Source organism: Caloenas nicobarica, chromosome 8, assembly GCF_036013445.1.
Source record: "Caloenas nicobarica isolate bCalNic1 chromosome 8, bCalNic1.hap1, whole genome shotgun sequence".
Lineage (NCBI taxonomy): Eukaryota > Metazoa > Chordata > Aves > Columbiformes > Columbidae > Caloenas > Caloenas nicobarica.
In genome coordinates, this window is record NC_088252.1 from 16,862,535 (window position 1) to 16,879,542 (window position 17,008).

Consider the following 17,008-nt stretch of genomic DNA (forward strand, 5'->3'; position numbering starts at 1 on the left):
ATTACTGCAAGAATAATATTGAAGAAAATATTTAGCATACAATGCAAGGAAAACTCTACTTTTTTCCAAGAAAATGTATGACATAAATCACAAGACATGAGATATTTAAGTTAACAATGTCCTTTTCCATCAAATAAACGCTCATTGCATGTATTATGCCTGTGACATTTAACTAAGGGAAGGCAAGGAAAACTCTGCCGTGTGTCAATAATTTACTGTTTCTTTCCAATATTACAAGAACTGTGTATTTTCCAAAAAGCTGATTCAGCACTTCTAGAAGAAACGGGGTAGTAGCACCATCAGCAGTACTAAAATCAAGTAATGACTTGGGAATACTTTTGGTTCAGTCACCTCTACAATTGTGGATCCAACAGGTGCTCCCCTGTGCCACTCTGTGCTCTGTACAGCGTGATGGTACATTAAAAATACATTGGTGTTTCTACTATGTGCCTTTGTCCCAGGCTGGCCCTCTTGCATGGCGTCAGGAGCTCTTTTTAGTAGGGAGATTACAGATTGGGGATATAAATACGATTTCTCTGGCCTTTTCTATTGCCAACATTGTGTCTTTATGATGGGAGGTGCACTTGTAAATAAAGATTTCTCGTTTAGGCTGGAAATATGCCATTTTGGGGTGGGGGGGGGGAAGAAACTTATGTGTATCTTGTAACTTATAAGACTTATAGTGGTCTGAAGAGTTAGCAGCTATTCTGAGCACTTGTTGTGGTAGGATGGAAACTGTCTTAGTCAAGAAGAAGACTTGGAGATATGTTGTAGGGATTCTGATTTAAAATATAAACTGTAGCTTTTCTGCAGAGCTGTTTTAAAACCTGAAAGGGAGAGGAGGGATCAAGGTTGGGTTGTGGGTATTTTTTTTTTTTTTTTTTAATGGAGACGCCTTGCCATGTAAAAAGAGCCGTAAGCGGAAATCCTGTCCCATTCATGCTGTCCTTTATGGATTTCAGTCTGAGTCACTTCCTTCTCATGCACTCAGTGGTTCCCTTCATGGTCATGCAATGATCTGGTAGTTTGAGAAGTTTTGTGTGTGGCTGCAAGTACTACGGGAACTCAAGCAGTTTTGAGCATTCTTAAAATGCTTTTGCCTATTTGCTAATAAAACATATCTCTATTTTTCCCCTTCAAATCAGATAGTTGCTTTTTTTTTTTTTCCTCAAGTTCTTCAAGCTTCAATGAGGATTAAGATAGCCAAAACGAAACGTCAAATGGGTAAAAGTAGAAAGCAGGAGATGGATTGTTTTGTGCATCCTGTCCAGGAGCTGGGTGGGTGCTGGGAGCTGGGTGCCAGAATAAACAACCCAGCCTGGGCAGGGAGGCAGCTCTGGGGAACTCACGTGCACCTTTATGTAAGCGTTCCATAAAGAATATTTTTTGTGGTGATTTTGAGAAGCTGACTTGCTTTTCAGCTGCCCAAAGCAGTGCTCAAGTGCTGACTTGGTGTGCACTTTATTACTCTGAGCAGCTGGTCTCTTGCGTGTGGATTTGGCATTCTTTATGTATGGAGAAGGGAGGAAAAAAATATTTGAATTATTTAATAGTTCAAAGAGTTGTTGTAGGCTATACATAGATCATAAACTTTTGTAGTACCGTTGCCGTATGTGTATAACCAGCTTAAAAATTCAAAGCTATTGCTTTCCTATCACTGAGGTTTTGTAAATCTGATTTTATACGTTGCCGCAGCTTTCAGCTATTCCTGAAGGTGAAAACCGTTGCCTCAGATGGCTCATGCTCCTGCCTGCATCCTGATGGACATTTCTCAGCAGATGTGGCTCACTCTGTGTGCTTGTTTCTTTGAGGTGAATGTGTCAGGAACGTGTGGAAAATGGGCTTAGCAAGAGAACATTCTAACTCTGGTGGTTTTAATGTGAAAACATCTTTAAAAGCACTGAACTCAGCAAATCAGGAGTTCTGAGATGAAATAAAGTTGACTGGTGTGGCCAGCCTGGGCTGATGCCAGCCAGCACCGGTACCAGCAAGGATCCCTGAGCCGTGTGGGGATGCAGAGTGGGTGACAACATACAGAATGAGCAGAGCTGATGCTTGTTTGATACAACCCTATCCTGCTCTCCTCTACTTTTTAATATTTAAAGATGTTTAGGAAAAGTGGACTTTTTTTTCTATTTTTGTGGTTTTTGGGGTTTTTTTTTGTTTTGTTGTTGGTTGGTTTGTTTGTTTGTTTGGGGGTTTTTTGTGTGTTTTGTTTTGGTTTTTTAGTCAAGCTTTTTTAATCCAGAACCTGTGAATTAAAGGGAAATTGAGGGAGCTGTGATTCAATGCAGACGGGAACCAGGCAAAGTTCCTCTACTTACTCATTCTAGATCCTGTTAGTTCATTACTATTTTGGTCCTGAATCTGTTTTTCAAGCTGATTGGACTGTGTATGTATCTCTACCTATATATCCTATAGATTCAAAAGTTAAAAGAGTAGTTTTGTCACTTTTGGTCCGTGTAAGCACAGGGGCTGAGCAACAGTATGGCAATATATGTGACTTTTATGTTCTTTTAGCCAGGTACATACTAATAAAGACCCTTTTTATATCAATGTAGAAATGTTCTGCAGGCACAATCGGTCATAAATGATTCTTCTGCTGACGTACAAAATACCCCCACATAAGTCCACCATTCCTGGTTTCCCTAAATGTATTTGCTTTTATAATATAAGGAGACTTAACAAGATTGTATTCTGAAGAAAACCTGTCAAAACCAACACGGTGATTTTATTAGTAACAAGGAAAAAAACCACTCTGAAGACTAAAGTACATCTGTCAGGATAAGTGAATTTTAGTATTATACCAAGTAATGGAATGTGAAACAATATTTACTGAAAACAGATGTGTTCAATCTTGTCAGTATAGATCAGCATTGCATAGGAAATCAGAATAGCATTAGTGTTCCTACTGCATTTTCTTAATAGTTTCAGCAAATAATACTACTTGGCTGAGTTGTTTAGACTTGCATCGAATTAGAAATATATACTGTGTGTTGTGTGCATGCTGTTTATCTTAGTTTTAATAAGTGAAAGGAAATAGGATGCATTAATTAGGGTACTAGTCTGAACTTAAGAAACCACAGTTAATTTGTGACACGAGGGAATTTCCACTGTGATATTCTCCTGTCTCTACTTTATCTCTCCGATCATGACTGAGTTTGTGGTTTTGTTTGTTTCTATTGGGAAATATGCCTACTTCTTAAACATCCTTTATGTTTTGTATATTCCCTAAAATAATGGGCTGGGAAATTGTTGGTCCAGGCAGAAAACAAAATGGTTATGAATTTCAGATACTTCTGGTGTTAAGTCGCTGAGAATATACCTTTGTGTGCCAGAGTCAACTCCATTAGCTGGGCCACACAGAGTATTTACTAAACAATTTTTTACTTAATAGTCAAATAAGTAGCCACTTAAGTGAGCTCTATATAGACGGAGTATATTAGAAACATATTGACATTATGCAGAGTTCAAGTAAAGTACATTGCCAAGTTCATGTCAATCTGTATGCATGCAAGAATTTATCCAAGCCATGCGTTATTTATAATTAATTTATTCAGCAAAAATAATTGCCAAGATGGATATCCAGCATCACTGAGAAAGTCACTGTGTTAAGGAAGAGAAACAAATCTCTCTTTCCTGCCCAGTCTTGAAACTTGCATCATGGGGCTTTGATGGGGAAAGATAAAAGCTAAATATCACAAATAGACCAGTGATTCTGGGAAGCAAGTACGTCCTTCCTCCCTGAGCCCTTGCTCTGCCGAGCTCCAAAACCAGCAGCATTTTGTCTAAGTGGTTCCTTCTGGTACATCTTGACCAATTCTTTTCCCAGAGTTGGTTTTTTTTCTTTCTTTATTTTGCACTGCATGCAAAAATAATTTCCAGGAGTTTACAAGCCTATGGAAGTCCATCAGCATGTGAAATGTTGGGAGCATGGAGGTATTTTCCTGCTGCATCCACGGGACAAAACCAAAGTTTATGAGAAGCCTGAGAGCCGTGGTGGTCCTACCTGCTTTCACACCACATTGCTTCATTCTGGCAGAAGGATGTTTCGTGCTTGGTTAGCACAGGGTCCTGCCAACTGGGGGGGCTGGGGCAGGGAAAGAGGAGATATTCACACTCTATTTTTATCCGCTTATCTTGAAAGACCAAAGAACCAGCTTCGTAACTTAAGCACCAGAAGCTGTTGATAAGAGATTCTCTTCATCAACTAAATGGGAGCATCACCTCTTAATTTAATTGCACAATATTCTCCCATCTTCAGTCTCAGCTGCTTTTAAAGGTGAACAAAAATGTGTCCAACTTGGTTTCATTCAGACTTTTTGTAACTGGAATGCAAACAGACCACCAGGGTAGCTGTGGATCTGTATGATCCTGTGTGGTTATGAGGAGTTGGTCTCCTGGGCATCCTTGGCTCTCAGGCACAAATGGGGCAGAATGGGTGACTACGATTCTGGTGACATTTACAATCTCAACACAGAAGCTCAGACAAAATAAAATTCAGCTGAAGCTCCCTAATCTTCGTAAGTGTGCTAGCCTGCCAGAAGCACAGCTCCAAGTCTGCTTAGGAGAGTGCAGGGTGTATCTAGTAAAAACTGGGGAAATCTGTGTCCAGGGTTCTCCTTTGACATGATTGGTGACTCAGAAGTCCTTGGTGGCTGGAGTTTTTCCCCAAGGCCGTTTTTCACGTCCTGATCAACCCCTGTAGACTCTCCTATTCTTCTCATCTGCTTTCATCCCTGCCTTGTCTCGTGTTGCCAGCAGGATCTCCTTGGTGGGGGGAGCTGGATAAGATATCTGCTCCGTGATTTATCGGGAAGTTGGTGCTGAATGACGTAAGGCACAACCTCTTCCCCCAGAGGATCTTCATGTTATCTCAAGAATACGCAGCTTCTGCTGCAACTGACAGTCAGATCTAGAAGACTGAAATCTGAGACTTTTTTCTAAGAGTTTACGTAATTTATAGATATCCAACCAACAGAAAAAAAAAAAAGTATCAAGTACATTTTCATCTTGCTCAGTGGTTAAATCCCTGTGCTGGGGAGAAGAGCTACACAAAGGTCTCAGAGCTTCAGAGCGAGATAAACGATGTATTCTCACCAGTTAGGAGGAGATAACGAGGACCACTGACAAAGGAAGGGAACCGTGTTTCCCTTATTTGGAAATACCTGGGACATTGAGCCAGGAGGGAAGGGGTATTAACAGAGAAAAGATAGAACATTTCCTCCCTCTGGCCTGTAAAAAATAAAACACCTTTAAATCTAATAATTTAATGAACAACCCTTATTTGTATACCCAGATGTTCCGAATAATGCCTGTCTGTATATTCATCTGGATTTGCAAAGGCAGTGAAATGAAATTTCATGTCCTGACGAAGTTAATGCGGTCTATTTACCCAACTCTCTTAGGCTGTGCTACAAAACCCATCAGTTAGTTTTCCTTTTATGAGGAAGGGTGGAATTTGATTTCAAAAGTTTTTGTGACCCGTCATATATTTTATTTTATGGGGGAAACTTTATTTTTAGAAATGCAGGTGATGCTTTGAGTATTGCAATTAACAAAAGCGATAGACAGTTCTAAAATGAAGCAACTATTTCAGTTTTCTCTGAGGTTTATTATAAAAAGATATTGTCCTGAAGCTTGAGTTTGGTGTTTTGTTTATTTTTTTCTGTAAGGAGCTGTGCTTAGAAGCAGCTGGTTTGATTTACCGTGATCCATGTGACTTTTGCCTGAATTTCATCTCAGCAATGAAATCCAGATCAAGTTGGAATTCCTGTAGCTTTGTTGAAGCCTTCCCAACAAGCTGTAATCAGGTGGATATTTCTGTGGAATATTTTAAATATTTGGAAAGATTCTCAGTGGCAAATCTGGTTGTGCAAATATCCAGGATTGTATATTGCCCTTGTCCCATACAGGACTGCTAAATGCACAGACAGTTCTTCCAGCTCACTAGTAGTTAATTGGTACAGACCTTATAGATCAGGTTTTTTAGACACTCTTGAGTTCACTCTTCACGTCACAGGCTTGGGGGGCACCAATGACATCATGTCAGCTTTTTTTACATTTGTGTTGTAGGAATTTAGCACTTGATCTTTATTAAATGCTCTGTTTAATGTAATTCTAGCTCATACCGTTGTAGTTCATCATTCAGACTCGACTGCAAAACAATTTAGGCTGGGATTAGTCGAGTAAATTGATTGCCATCTGTCATGAGGAAGATAATTTATTTCTGTTCTGCTGTCAACCTATGGGTGTTTGGGTTGATTTAAAGAGGGGAGTGGAAGCTCTTTTTGTCTTCCCCATGTCTAAGCTGTAGTGCCTGGGCTGAGTGGAAAGGAAAAAATGTTCTTTCTTTTCCTGGATTACTGCAATCTCCCCCCCCCACTCATTGCAATCTGATTATCTCATAGTTTTCATCTGGAAAAATAGGTCAATAATTGACATTGGAAACAGAAAAGCTAGGCTGGAGTTCATTCAAAAAATATTGTGCCTCTGCAGCCATTCACTAGGTCGGTAGTGAAAAATCCCGGTGAAAATCTTTGCATTCCAAGCATTATAATTTGGAGTGACTTTTTTTTCTTAAAAACAGACTTTTCCTGTAGAGTCTAGCCTCTTTTACAAACTTACAGATCGTATAGGCAGTGCCTAGAAATAAAATTTCTGCTTTAATGTAAACGTTAAGACAAAATCAGGAACAGTGAACAGTTGACACATTTTCTGCGCTCATCGTTCTTCAGAGAAAGTTTTCCCTGCTTACCTTCTTGTAAAGGATGAACAGCTCACTCTGACTCTTTTTTTTGACAGTGAAATAGTAGTTATTGCTAAAACCTAGCATCCCAGAATACTTTTCATTACCCTTGGTCAAATCTAAAGACAACATTTCTTCTTTGATTCAAGCGAGACTGAGGGCAAAATGAGTTATTTTCTTAAAGTTGCTTATACTATAATGGGCAGCCTTATGCCTTTGCATTGGGAAGTGCTCTGCTGCCTTCATATTGTTGTAGCAAACTCCGTGGCTTTACAGGATTCATTGCCAAGGAGGTTGTTAATTTTGGCTGAGGAGCGCCCTTTAATCCCGACCACGTTTGGAGCTCCTATTGGAGTCTGTTTCAGCTGTACTGTCTGATTGTTTTCCTGTGCAAATATGCAGTTTTGCAGGTTATTTTGCTAGTTTTATGTTTGATCAGGAAAAATGCTGTTATTGTGTTTAATGGGCAGATTATCAAAGGCTTTTACTGGCAATTTTTTTGTATGGTCATATTTTTGAAGGTAAAGAAAAAGTAAGTTTTGTTGTGCGTTCAATACTGGTGCCATTGTCTCCCTATGCATTGGAGACAGTATTTCAGACAAAAAAAATATTTCCTGATTGGTATGGGGCAGCAGTCACAGGAGTTAAAACCCTAGGCTGGTGACACTGGAGACTTGGCAAAGTCTGTGTTTGATGGGGAATGTGCTTCCCACCTCTGCCGCTGGAGGACCTGCTGAGGTAATGCTCGTTCAAAACCAAGAAACACAAATAATTTCACTTACATTGTAACAGTTCTCTCAGTGGTCCTTACGCACCTTCCTGCTCCTTAAAGCAAGGCACAGGAAGGGACAATGATTAAAAGAATTCCTTAATTGGAGAGGTTTGATGTATCATCTTTAACTATTTACTTTGGTCTCAGAGCATCGCACTCGGTGAACTGCAGTGGGCTTAAAGGGTAGTGGTATCTAATGCTCATCTAAAAGGGACAAGACTAGAGAAGAAAAACTTATTTTCAAAGTCTGTCTGTAACATCTGACTAGTGGTATTGAGTGGCGCTTGCTGGTACAAATTCAGTGTGGACCCCATGGAGCGTGAGGAGGCATTACCACGTAGTGCATCTCCACCCGTCTCGCACACGTGGATGCTCACCTGCCTGCTCCAACAGGAGTTTTGCCACCTTAGAGCGCTTTGAAATTGTGCTAATCAAAATCAACAGAAATGTAAATAGTTATTCTTGGTTAGCTACTCCTGTATGAATTGGCTGTGCCATTTTTAGGAGTGGACTTGACAAAAAGACGGAGCGGTGGCCACTGCCTGTGGCAGCCTGCTAGTCAGTCAACCCTCGTTCAGCTGCAAAGCTTGTGCTGTCTCCTTGTTCCCACATAGCGTGCTGGCTGCTGTTTAATAGCAAAAGGGAAGCACCTGAAAATTAAAAAAAAAAAAAAAATCAACACAGAAAATAAGCTAAAGCAAGTCAAAAGTATGAACAAGAGCACTCCAAGAAGAGGTCCGGTGTGTAAGCAGTTTGTTGTTCCAACGGATTCATCTTGGGCTTTCTCTGTTTCTGTGGGTTATGTCATTGTTTAATTTGGTGTTCCTTCAAAACCAGCCAGCTGCAGCCATATGCAGCACGTTGCCTCTGTTATCTTTTTTGTGAGATGTACAAAGCGCTTTATTAAGATGTAAAATGTATGTGATAGAGATGGAGGGGTTGCTGTATTTTACTAAGAAAGCCCTTTTCTGCCTTCTAATGGACCAACTGTGTGTTCACAGTAGGAATTCGCTCAGATCTTTAGCCAATAAAGTAGAAGTTGTTATTGCTGTCTTCCAGCAGTAGCAGCAAAGCAGCAGAGAAAAACAAACCCGATATGTCACTTAAACTCCATTTGTCCCTTGCATCCAGCATTTTCTTTCTCTGTAGGTTACTACTGATCTTATTTTCCTTGCTCCATCTCAACAAAAAATAGACATCAAAATAATAATAGGGACAGGGAGGATTGAATGTAGTTACGTATATGTTTTTAAAACATGTTTCAGCAGAAGGGACTTTATTACATGCATCCGAGTGCTTCTACACCTGCTTGATGTGAAAACATTGCTTATCCATGTGAAAGAAGGATGGCTTCAGGTATTTTGGAGTATCCTACCCCGTTGGCAGTAGAATAATGAGGCAGGCAGGGGAAAACTGGCAGGTGAATAGATATTGACTATGGCCAGGAAATCTCTGCAACACGATTGAATTTGTGCCTAAATTACAGTGGTGTTGAGGCAAACACTATCCTTTGCTTTATGTCCTGGTGAGTCAGGATGGCCTGAATTTTGCTTTTTTTCTTATTTGAGATCTGAAAATGTAAGTTTCTGGGTTTATGCGGGGTTTTTTGTTTCCTTTGCCTTCAGTTATTCAGGGAGTGGCTTGATTTTGATTTTTTTTTCTTTTTTTTCTTTTCTTTTGTTCTGCCTACATACGATTTGTTTTTAAGACCAGATACTGCAAGGTAAGCTCATAGACATCACGTAAGGCATTTTAGCAGAAGGACTAGCATAGCAACAGTGGGAAGGTGCTTAGAAATGGAAAACGTGAGATGCTCTTGCACAGCAATTTTTAGAGAATGAAAACATGCTTCAGTGATTGGATTTTTTTCTTGAAGTTGGATAACGTCAGTCTCTCTACCTCGGACATGGGAGCTGCAGTCACGTTTTATCACTAGTGTTTTTATTAGCTTCCAAGTAATTAGCAGAAATTCGAAATATGTAATATTTAGAAATCTCATCCTGGTATTTATAGGCGTAATTAATAATCTTCCTTGGTGTATTATATTTCAGTATGGTGTGATTGACTGTTTTGAATAGAAATATTTCTTTCACAAGTTTTTTATTTTAAAAGGGCTCCCTGTTTTGCCCATTGTGGAAGTAGTGCTGAGAAAAGTTGTATAAAGCGCTGTGTGTTCAGTGTGACACTGGATTTGTTCTCCTCAGCATTACAGGGGTTGGCCAGCACATTGCCCATCCATGACCCTGCCCTGCGCTGGGCTGCCTCCCTGGCAGACTGGAAAAATGCATCAAACTGGATTAGGCAGCAGTCTGTCCTAGGTCTAATTTTATTCAATATTTTCATTAAGGACTTGAAGGATGGAATAAGGATTGATGCTTATTAAATTATAGTCCATATCAGGGTCTGACAGGGTTGAGAGTGCTTGGTGGGTCAAGGGGGAGGGAAGGGGGACAAAACAGGAGGAAAGCTCAAATGGCCTTGACAGAAAAAGTTTGATCAAGACAAAAGTACTGCATTTCAGCCATTCCTTCTCAATCCTACTTTTTTTTTTTTTAATTATTATTATTATATGGTAATTCTGCACAGTAGTTCTGGGAGGTATAGTAGACTACAAAAGCCAAGATTCAAGTTACTCTATAGACAAAAGAGAAAAAGTAACCTCAAAGTGAGCTCTGTAAAGGGATACGTCACTCCTCAGTTGGTGCTGCTAGGGCCAGGGCTGCTACCGCATCTGCAGAAGGATGGAGAAACAACCTAAGAAACATTCCAGAAGGCAGCAGTAAGTGGGATCTGTGATCTGGTAAATACAGGTAAGGAAGAAATGAGCTTGCTTTGTTTAAGGAGAAAAAGTGGATGTGAAAGGTTGCAATGATGACAGTGGTGATGAACTCGCCCGGTATGCAGGAAAGAAGTAATAAGTTGAAGGTGCAGCAGGGGTAGCTGAGAAAAGGGGCTTCCCAGTGATGGAGAGTTAGGTACTGTGGTAGATGGCCTAGCCAAGGAAGTCCCGGTTTGTATGACTGAGCCGCTGTGTGGCATCTGCAGTTTTAGGTTTGTTCTTGTGCAAGGAGTTTTTTAGTGTACGTATCTACAATTCTCTGAAATGAAAAAGTCTGTGTGTGTTCTTTGTGTACGAAACTTTGACGCTGGCAGGCAGTTCACAAAGGAGTTGGGCTGTGCTTTGAAGAGTTCATTTTCTTGCAGCTCGTAGGTTGTGCTATACGTGACTGATAAAAGATCTTTCCTAGCATTAAAGCCGGTCACAGCTCCAGTAAATCTGGAACAAATTCTGAGAAAGCATGTCATGTTATGACTGGCATATCTGTGAGCATGGAGCTCTGCTTGAGAATTAGACTAAAAGTTTGCAAAGTGCTAGTGCTGATGTCATTCCCTTGGAATGGAAAGGCGGTTGAAACAGTAAATACTTTCTGTGGCCAGAAGCTAAGTCTTGAGCTGGACTTTTTCCTCTCCGCGAGGGAAAGAATGCAGAACAAACCTAAAATGTGTATTTGCAATGGGAAAATCTTAATTAGTTTAGAGCTTTTAGCTATTTCAAACCATTTACATACACAGCTGCTGTTCATGCAAACATGAAAACTATTCATGGCAACTTCAAACTTACCTTGAAATGGCAAGTATTTTTTCCTGTTTTTTAAAGCTGTGCTTGGTGTTCAAAAGTGTGATTGGAAAGATCTAAAAGTTATATTTGTACTCTACGTGCAGAAGGAAGCATAGACACAGGCTAACAGAAGCATGTAATAAAAGGCTTTTAGTTCAGCAAGGCTTAACATTGAAACCTTTTTAGCACCAAACGGCTGCTGGGAAAGTGTTTAATTTTTAGGGGCATTTACTCTTGGCTGTATCTGTAGAGTTTTGGTTATGACCCAAAACTCTGAAAAAGGGGAGATGACCAAAATACAGAGACGTGGTCCAGGTCTTAACAGCTGGCTTGTCTGCTACAAAAGGTTGGTCTGAAACATTGGATCCAAATAACCTACAGCCTGGGAATGAGAACCTAATGCTGTAGCTTTGGGACAGCTATAATGCCTCTTAGACACTGAGATGTACAAGATAACAGGACCCCACTGAGCATTCACAAGGAATTCATCCCCACCCCCAGCTTCCTCCTAGGAGGAAGAGTTTTGCCCTGGCAGATGTGGGGAACAGATGTTGAGAGGAAAAGTTATAGCGGGACAATGACCTGAAGTGTTAGTTGGGCTTTTTCTTGGTGTGATGGAACTTCTGTTCCCGATGGCAGAGGAGGAAAGCAGCACATGTCTGCTCCTGTCTCTGCAAGCCCCAGCATTAACGTCGGGGGTGACATAAAGGCATTTATGTTCTTGTGTCAGATACTCAGTGCTCAGTTAGCTGAGGAAGAGACAGGAAGGGACAAAGATTTAAAAGCAAATCAGCTATCTGTTATTCAAGGACAATTAATGCTAAGGCAGTGAATCACACTCAGCCACCCACCGCCTTTCTCAAGCAATTGTAGGTGATTTTTCTGAATTTTAGTCTCCTGTTTTACATCAAGGCTTCTCCTGTTCTTCCCCACCTTTCTACCACTGCATCTCTGATGTCTGGGAGACACTCATCATCCTCATCCCTAAATGTTCCAGTGAGCTAATCTAGTTGAAAATTCCTCAGTGGCTGATGAGTAACTATAATAGTAAGCTAGGAAAAAAAGGCTTTTTACCAATTCTGTATTATCTGCGTAAAACATATAAGATACTTGTGTTTCTTTTCCTCTCTATAATTTTCTATTTCAGAAAGATTTCTACTCTTTGACTTGGGAAAGATGGTAAGCTTGATGCTTAATGTGGTATGAGAGAGGTTGGCAGATAAAAACCAACTTCCTACTGAGGAAGAGATTCATGACAGGTCTTGTTCTCTTTTACTTCATCTAGCTCAGGAGACTGTGAATAATTATGTTTATTATTGAAAAGGGATCAACCATCCATAGAAGCCTGAGAACTTTTATGGCTTTTGAAATGGGAAACTAAGTGTTTGAAATATTATAAGAAGGTGAAAATTCTGGAAGCTGCTTTCTTTCTCCGAAAAAGGTTGGCTTCAGTCTTATTAACAAGTTTTTTCCTGGGGCAGTTTTGTGTTGCCTTTTTTTTTTTTCTTCATATATTTCAGACAGAGGTAGGACTCGATGACCTCTCCTGAGGTCCCCTTCCAACCTGAGCTGTTCTCTGATGATGTTTATTGCTTTCTGTCTTTCATTTTACATTTGCTCTGTTTTCATAGGGCATTACCTATTATTCATGGTGGGGTTTTTTTGTTTTTAATTCAGTGCAGGATTCTAAGGCACACACTGTGCTTTCCATAGGGTACACTGATTTCAGAGCTTGTGATGAAAGGACACTTCTTGCTGTAGACGTTGCTTTCTTTGCTGCTGTTCTTATAAAACGATCCATGGCACTGGCAAGTCACCAGCACAGGGTCCCTCGGGGATACCTCAGCTCTGCACATGGGGAAGGGGCTGGTGTGTGTGTGCGGGTCATCGCCGGACCCTGCCCAGTCCTGTGCATGAACATTTGGGAGGTTCAGCATGGGAGACATCTCACGTGGTTGGTCAGCACATGTGCAACATCTGATTCAGCCTTTTCTTTAGAAAATGTGGTGCAGCTTCCATCCATATATGTGTTATTCATCAACTTTAAATTCAGTTCTTAATTTTTCTGCACTCACGTTGTCACCTTTGATCTGTGTGTGTCCCATTCTCTCTCTCCTTCGCCCCTAAATCTTTGAAGAAGACTTATCTTCTTCCACCTCCAGCTTATCTGTATAAACTCTTGGTGACATAAATGTCCACGTTGTCAAAATAAATATCCACATGTCCTTAATAACTCAAAGCTACAGAGTGTCTGGTTCTCAGAACCTTCTCCTTGTTAACAAGCTACATATATGACAAGCTAATATAAAAAAATTTCAGTATTAGGACTCTTCATTGAGAAGTCTATTGCACTTTTTTTTTTTTTCAGTTATTTATTTGCTGGGTATACCCATCTCCCTGAGGTCTTAAAGTCAGTTCCTGCACTTGGGGCAATTTGAACCTTCAGCCCTGACCTGCAAGGGTCAGAGGAATTAGTTACTGTACAAAGCGATCGTTTTTCATGGGAGAGGGAAGTGTGATTTCTTTGGGCTTCAGGGTTTATTTTCCTCTTCTGCTTAGTGTGACACAGATAGCATCCTTGCTAGAAAGCAGAGAGAGGAAAGAAAATTCAGTCCACATGTTTGGAATTTAAGGTTGAGAGTGATTCACGCTTAGCTTCTGGGGGTTGTAATTAGGGGTGACATAATAACCATAAACTTTCAATAAAATAGTAGCGGCATTTTTGTTACATTCTGTATCTGCAGAAGCTGCTTCTGATTAGCATCCCTTCGAGATAAGCCTGCAGGACCTCCTCAGTTTCCAGATCTGGATCCTGGCTTTTGTGGCACAGTCCTACTTCTGTACTGATACTGAAGGGAACCCCGAATTCTGAAACAACCCAAACTTTGACATTTTCACTTGGATCAGCATCGCAACCTTTTCCTTGGCTGTTTTACTCCATATGTGTAGTTTTCAAGTCAGTATACGCTGGCTAAATCCTGACAGTTTATGTACTTTATAATACACTCTAAGGGTTATCTACTATGGAAAAAAAGCAATCATGCTATCCTCCTCTTCTCTTGAGTTATTACAACTCCTTTTCCAAGTGGCTGAGACTAAAAGGAATCCAAGAATACATGGAGCAGTTCTGTCATTCTCACTCCACACCAAGGTGCATTCTTGTAGGGAGAGATGGGCATTTACACTGGAGTTCTGCCATCAGCATTCAGCCAATTCTATTTTTTTGGCAGCTGAGCACATGGAATTTTTAAAAAGATGTACTTTTTAAAACAGGTCACAGACAAAAATAAAGACACATTCTTGGGCTACGAGAAGTAGGTCAGGCTTTGGGGGAATCATTTGTGAAAGCTGTTGATCCGATCTGACCAGTTTTTCTTTATTAATATTTTCTTGCTACCTATGCCAAATTTGTATGCTTTTTATAAAGAGGTCCTGTTCATTTTGCTTTAGGTGTGGTGTATTCTTTTGCTTTGGTTAGCAAACTTTTTACATTAACATTTAAGAAAAAAGAAAAAAAAAAAGAAAAAAGAAAAAACATGTTCCTTGTTTTCCATTAGAGAGTACTGTAGTGGAAAGTGAGGCCTCTCTGTGCTGCAGTCCAAAAGGAATAAAGCTGCTTTGTGTCACCTCATTACTCTAAGCTGATGTTTCACCTCAGGACTTTTTTTTTGGGGGGGGGAGAATGGAGAAAGGCAGATTCCACTGCTCAGATGATCACCTCTGCAGTGCCTTCTGTGCTCAATTAATCCATCTAAAGTAGGGGGAGTATTTCACACCCTGCCCTGTGTGTAGCCCCTGCACGAGCTGCTGTACTAGGCGCAAGACTCGGGGAGGGAGGATGGATGATGCTCGTCAGGCATCCCAATTAACCTGGTGTGACTTTGTTACCTCTGCAGTTAAAAGGTCGCTGTGAAAAGAGCTTTGAGCGTTACCTGAGAACAGCATTTAAGGACAGGCAGCTGTTGGGTGGGTGCTGGGGCTCGGGGAGGCACCCTGCGTGGCGTGGCTGGGGCAAGGATGCTCGTCCTCTCCAGAGCCCGGTGCTGTGGCAGGTAGCCCGGCTCTACAGCCCATGGGGCAAGGATGTGTTTGGTTGACAAACCAGGATTAGGTTCAGCAGTAATTGAGCTGTAGAAACACCTGGACCTCTTCCACAGCCGAGGTTTGGAAATAGGGTGGTTTTGCTCTGTGAAAGCAAATTCCAATTAATAACATTGTTTGTGGAGGACACCTCTACAAATAATCCCACCTTTCTAAATATCTGCAGTTACTGCAAGTTTCAGTCTCTCCTTTTCATAATTTTTAAAATATTAATCCATGTAGCTGCATACCTTAAATTTACAAGAGCGAAACAGCTGATGCTCATGTACAAGTAATGTCTCTGTCCTATTTACAAATTCTTGAAGAGTTTTTGACATAGCTGACATTTTTTTTAAAGTTTGGTAATTTATTTTTCTTCCTATTTCCATGTTCTCTATTTTACAGAATTTGATTCAGAAACGAAAAGAGTTCAAGATGTTCTTTCTGGAATGGAGAAACCACAGGTATGTGATCCCAAATTACAATGCACACACAAATAGCAAATATGATAAGTAGATTGTGTCACAACATACCGGTGATTTCACAGATCACCTCTGAATTTTTTCCCTAATAGAATGCGTTGCCACTGTATATATCAAACTCATTTTGCCAGGATATAAATTTGAAGCATCTTTTGTGCTCGTGAGTATTTCTGGGATCTGCCCACTACAGGAATTGCCCCAGTCTCCTATTTCCAGAAGACAACTGCAAGTATTCACACTGCCGTGGGGAACCCAGTGCACTGGGGTGATTTGCATTGCTCTTTCCCCCTTCTCTCCTGGGTTTAATTTTATTTGTCATGAGCAATTTATGTCTATAATCATTATTAAATTAAGGTAATCCTATTACTCAATGGCAATTGCTATATTCTAAGTTTGTCTGAGCCATAAAAGCATGTGAATTGTCATGGAAATTGAATCACCGTACTGGATGTGACCACAGTCAGGTAAGGTCTAGTGATAAGCCCTTTGAATATGATGGTTTTCTAGTTTGGTATGTCAAATGAAAACCAGAAGGGTATCATGGATCTAAATGAATGATCCAAACAAGCTCTTGAAGAAGGAGTCCTGAGGCAGATGGAGATGGCTCTGCTTTGGGAGCTTTACCTCCTTGGCTCTGTTGGGGCTCAGGCCTTTCTCTGTCCAGCTGGAAGTAAGCAAATTAAAAAAAAAAAAGAGTTGGAAAGCTCATCCTAAAGACTGGATTCTATAGTAGCTGATAGAGGCCGATATAAAGAAGATCTGCAGTGGGAACATGAAGGGGTGGCTGTTCCTTAGATGCAGAAGTGATGGAGCTCAGGGAGAAGCAGGTACAAGCACAGACTGAGTTTTATTTTTGGGATCTGTCCTCGTAGATGTTTCTTTTCCGAATAGATACGAAAGGTGTTCGGTCTTAAATTGTCCATTGGTAGGTACTGGATCCTACTCTTGTGGCATCCACAAGAGCCAGTTCAAAGCTGCCCAGAATCTAAACCAGACCTGCAGAGATGATAAATACCAGGGGGCTGCAGCCCGAGTTTCTGTTCACAGGAAGGAAAGTTGCTTTATTTTTTTGTAGAGACAAGTGATGATACTAAGCTGAAGAAGAGTGAAGTGTTTCTGGGAGGTCAGAAGGGAAGAAAGTGCAATTATCACAAAATTAGTCTAGTTTATTGTACAGAGTGAGGCAATATTCTGTCAAGGGTTATATGAATGTTGCTTATCTGGTAAAATATCACTGCTAGATACCTTTTACAAAGATCTGGAGAGCTGACATTAAAAATGTGTTATTTCATACTTATGTTTATAGA

General features: G+C 40.5%; 1 protein-coding gene across 2 annotated transcripts in view; it reads left to right on the forward strand.

Annotated features, from left to right (window-relative positions):
- FNDC3B (fibronectin type III domain containing 3B) overlaps positions 1-17,008 on the forward strand; it is a 197,604-nt gene that overhangs the window by 108,499 nt on the left and 72,097 nt on the right. For both annotated transcript variants that reach the window (XM_065639992.1, XM_065639993.1), the window contains exon 7: positions 15,625-15,683. In XM_065639992.1, coding sequence (XP_065496064.1) covers positions 15,625-15,683 — 59 coding nt within the window. The remainder of the gene's footprint in view (positions 1-15,624; positions 15,684-17,008) is intronic.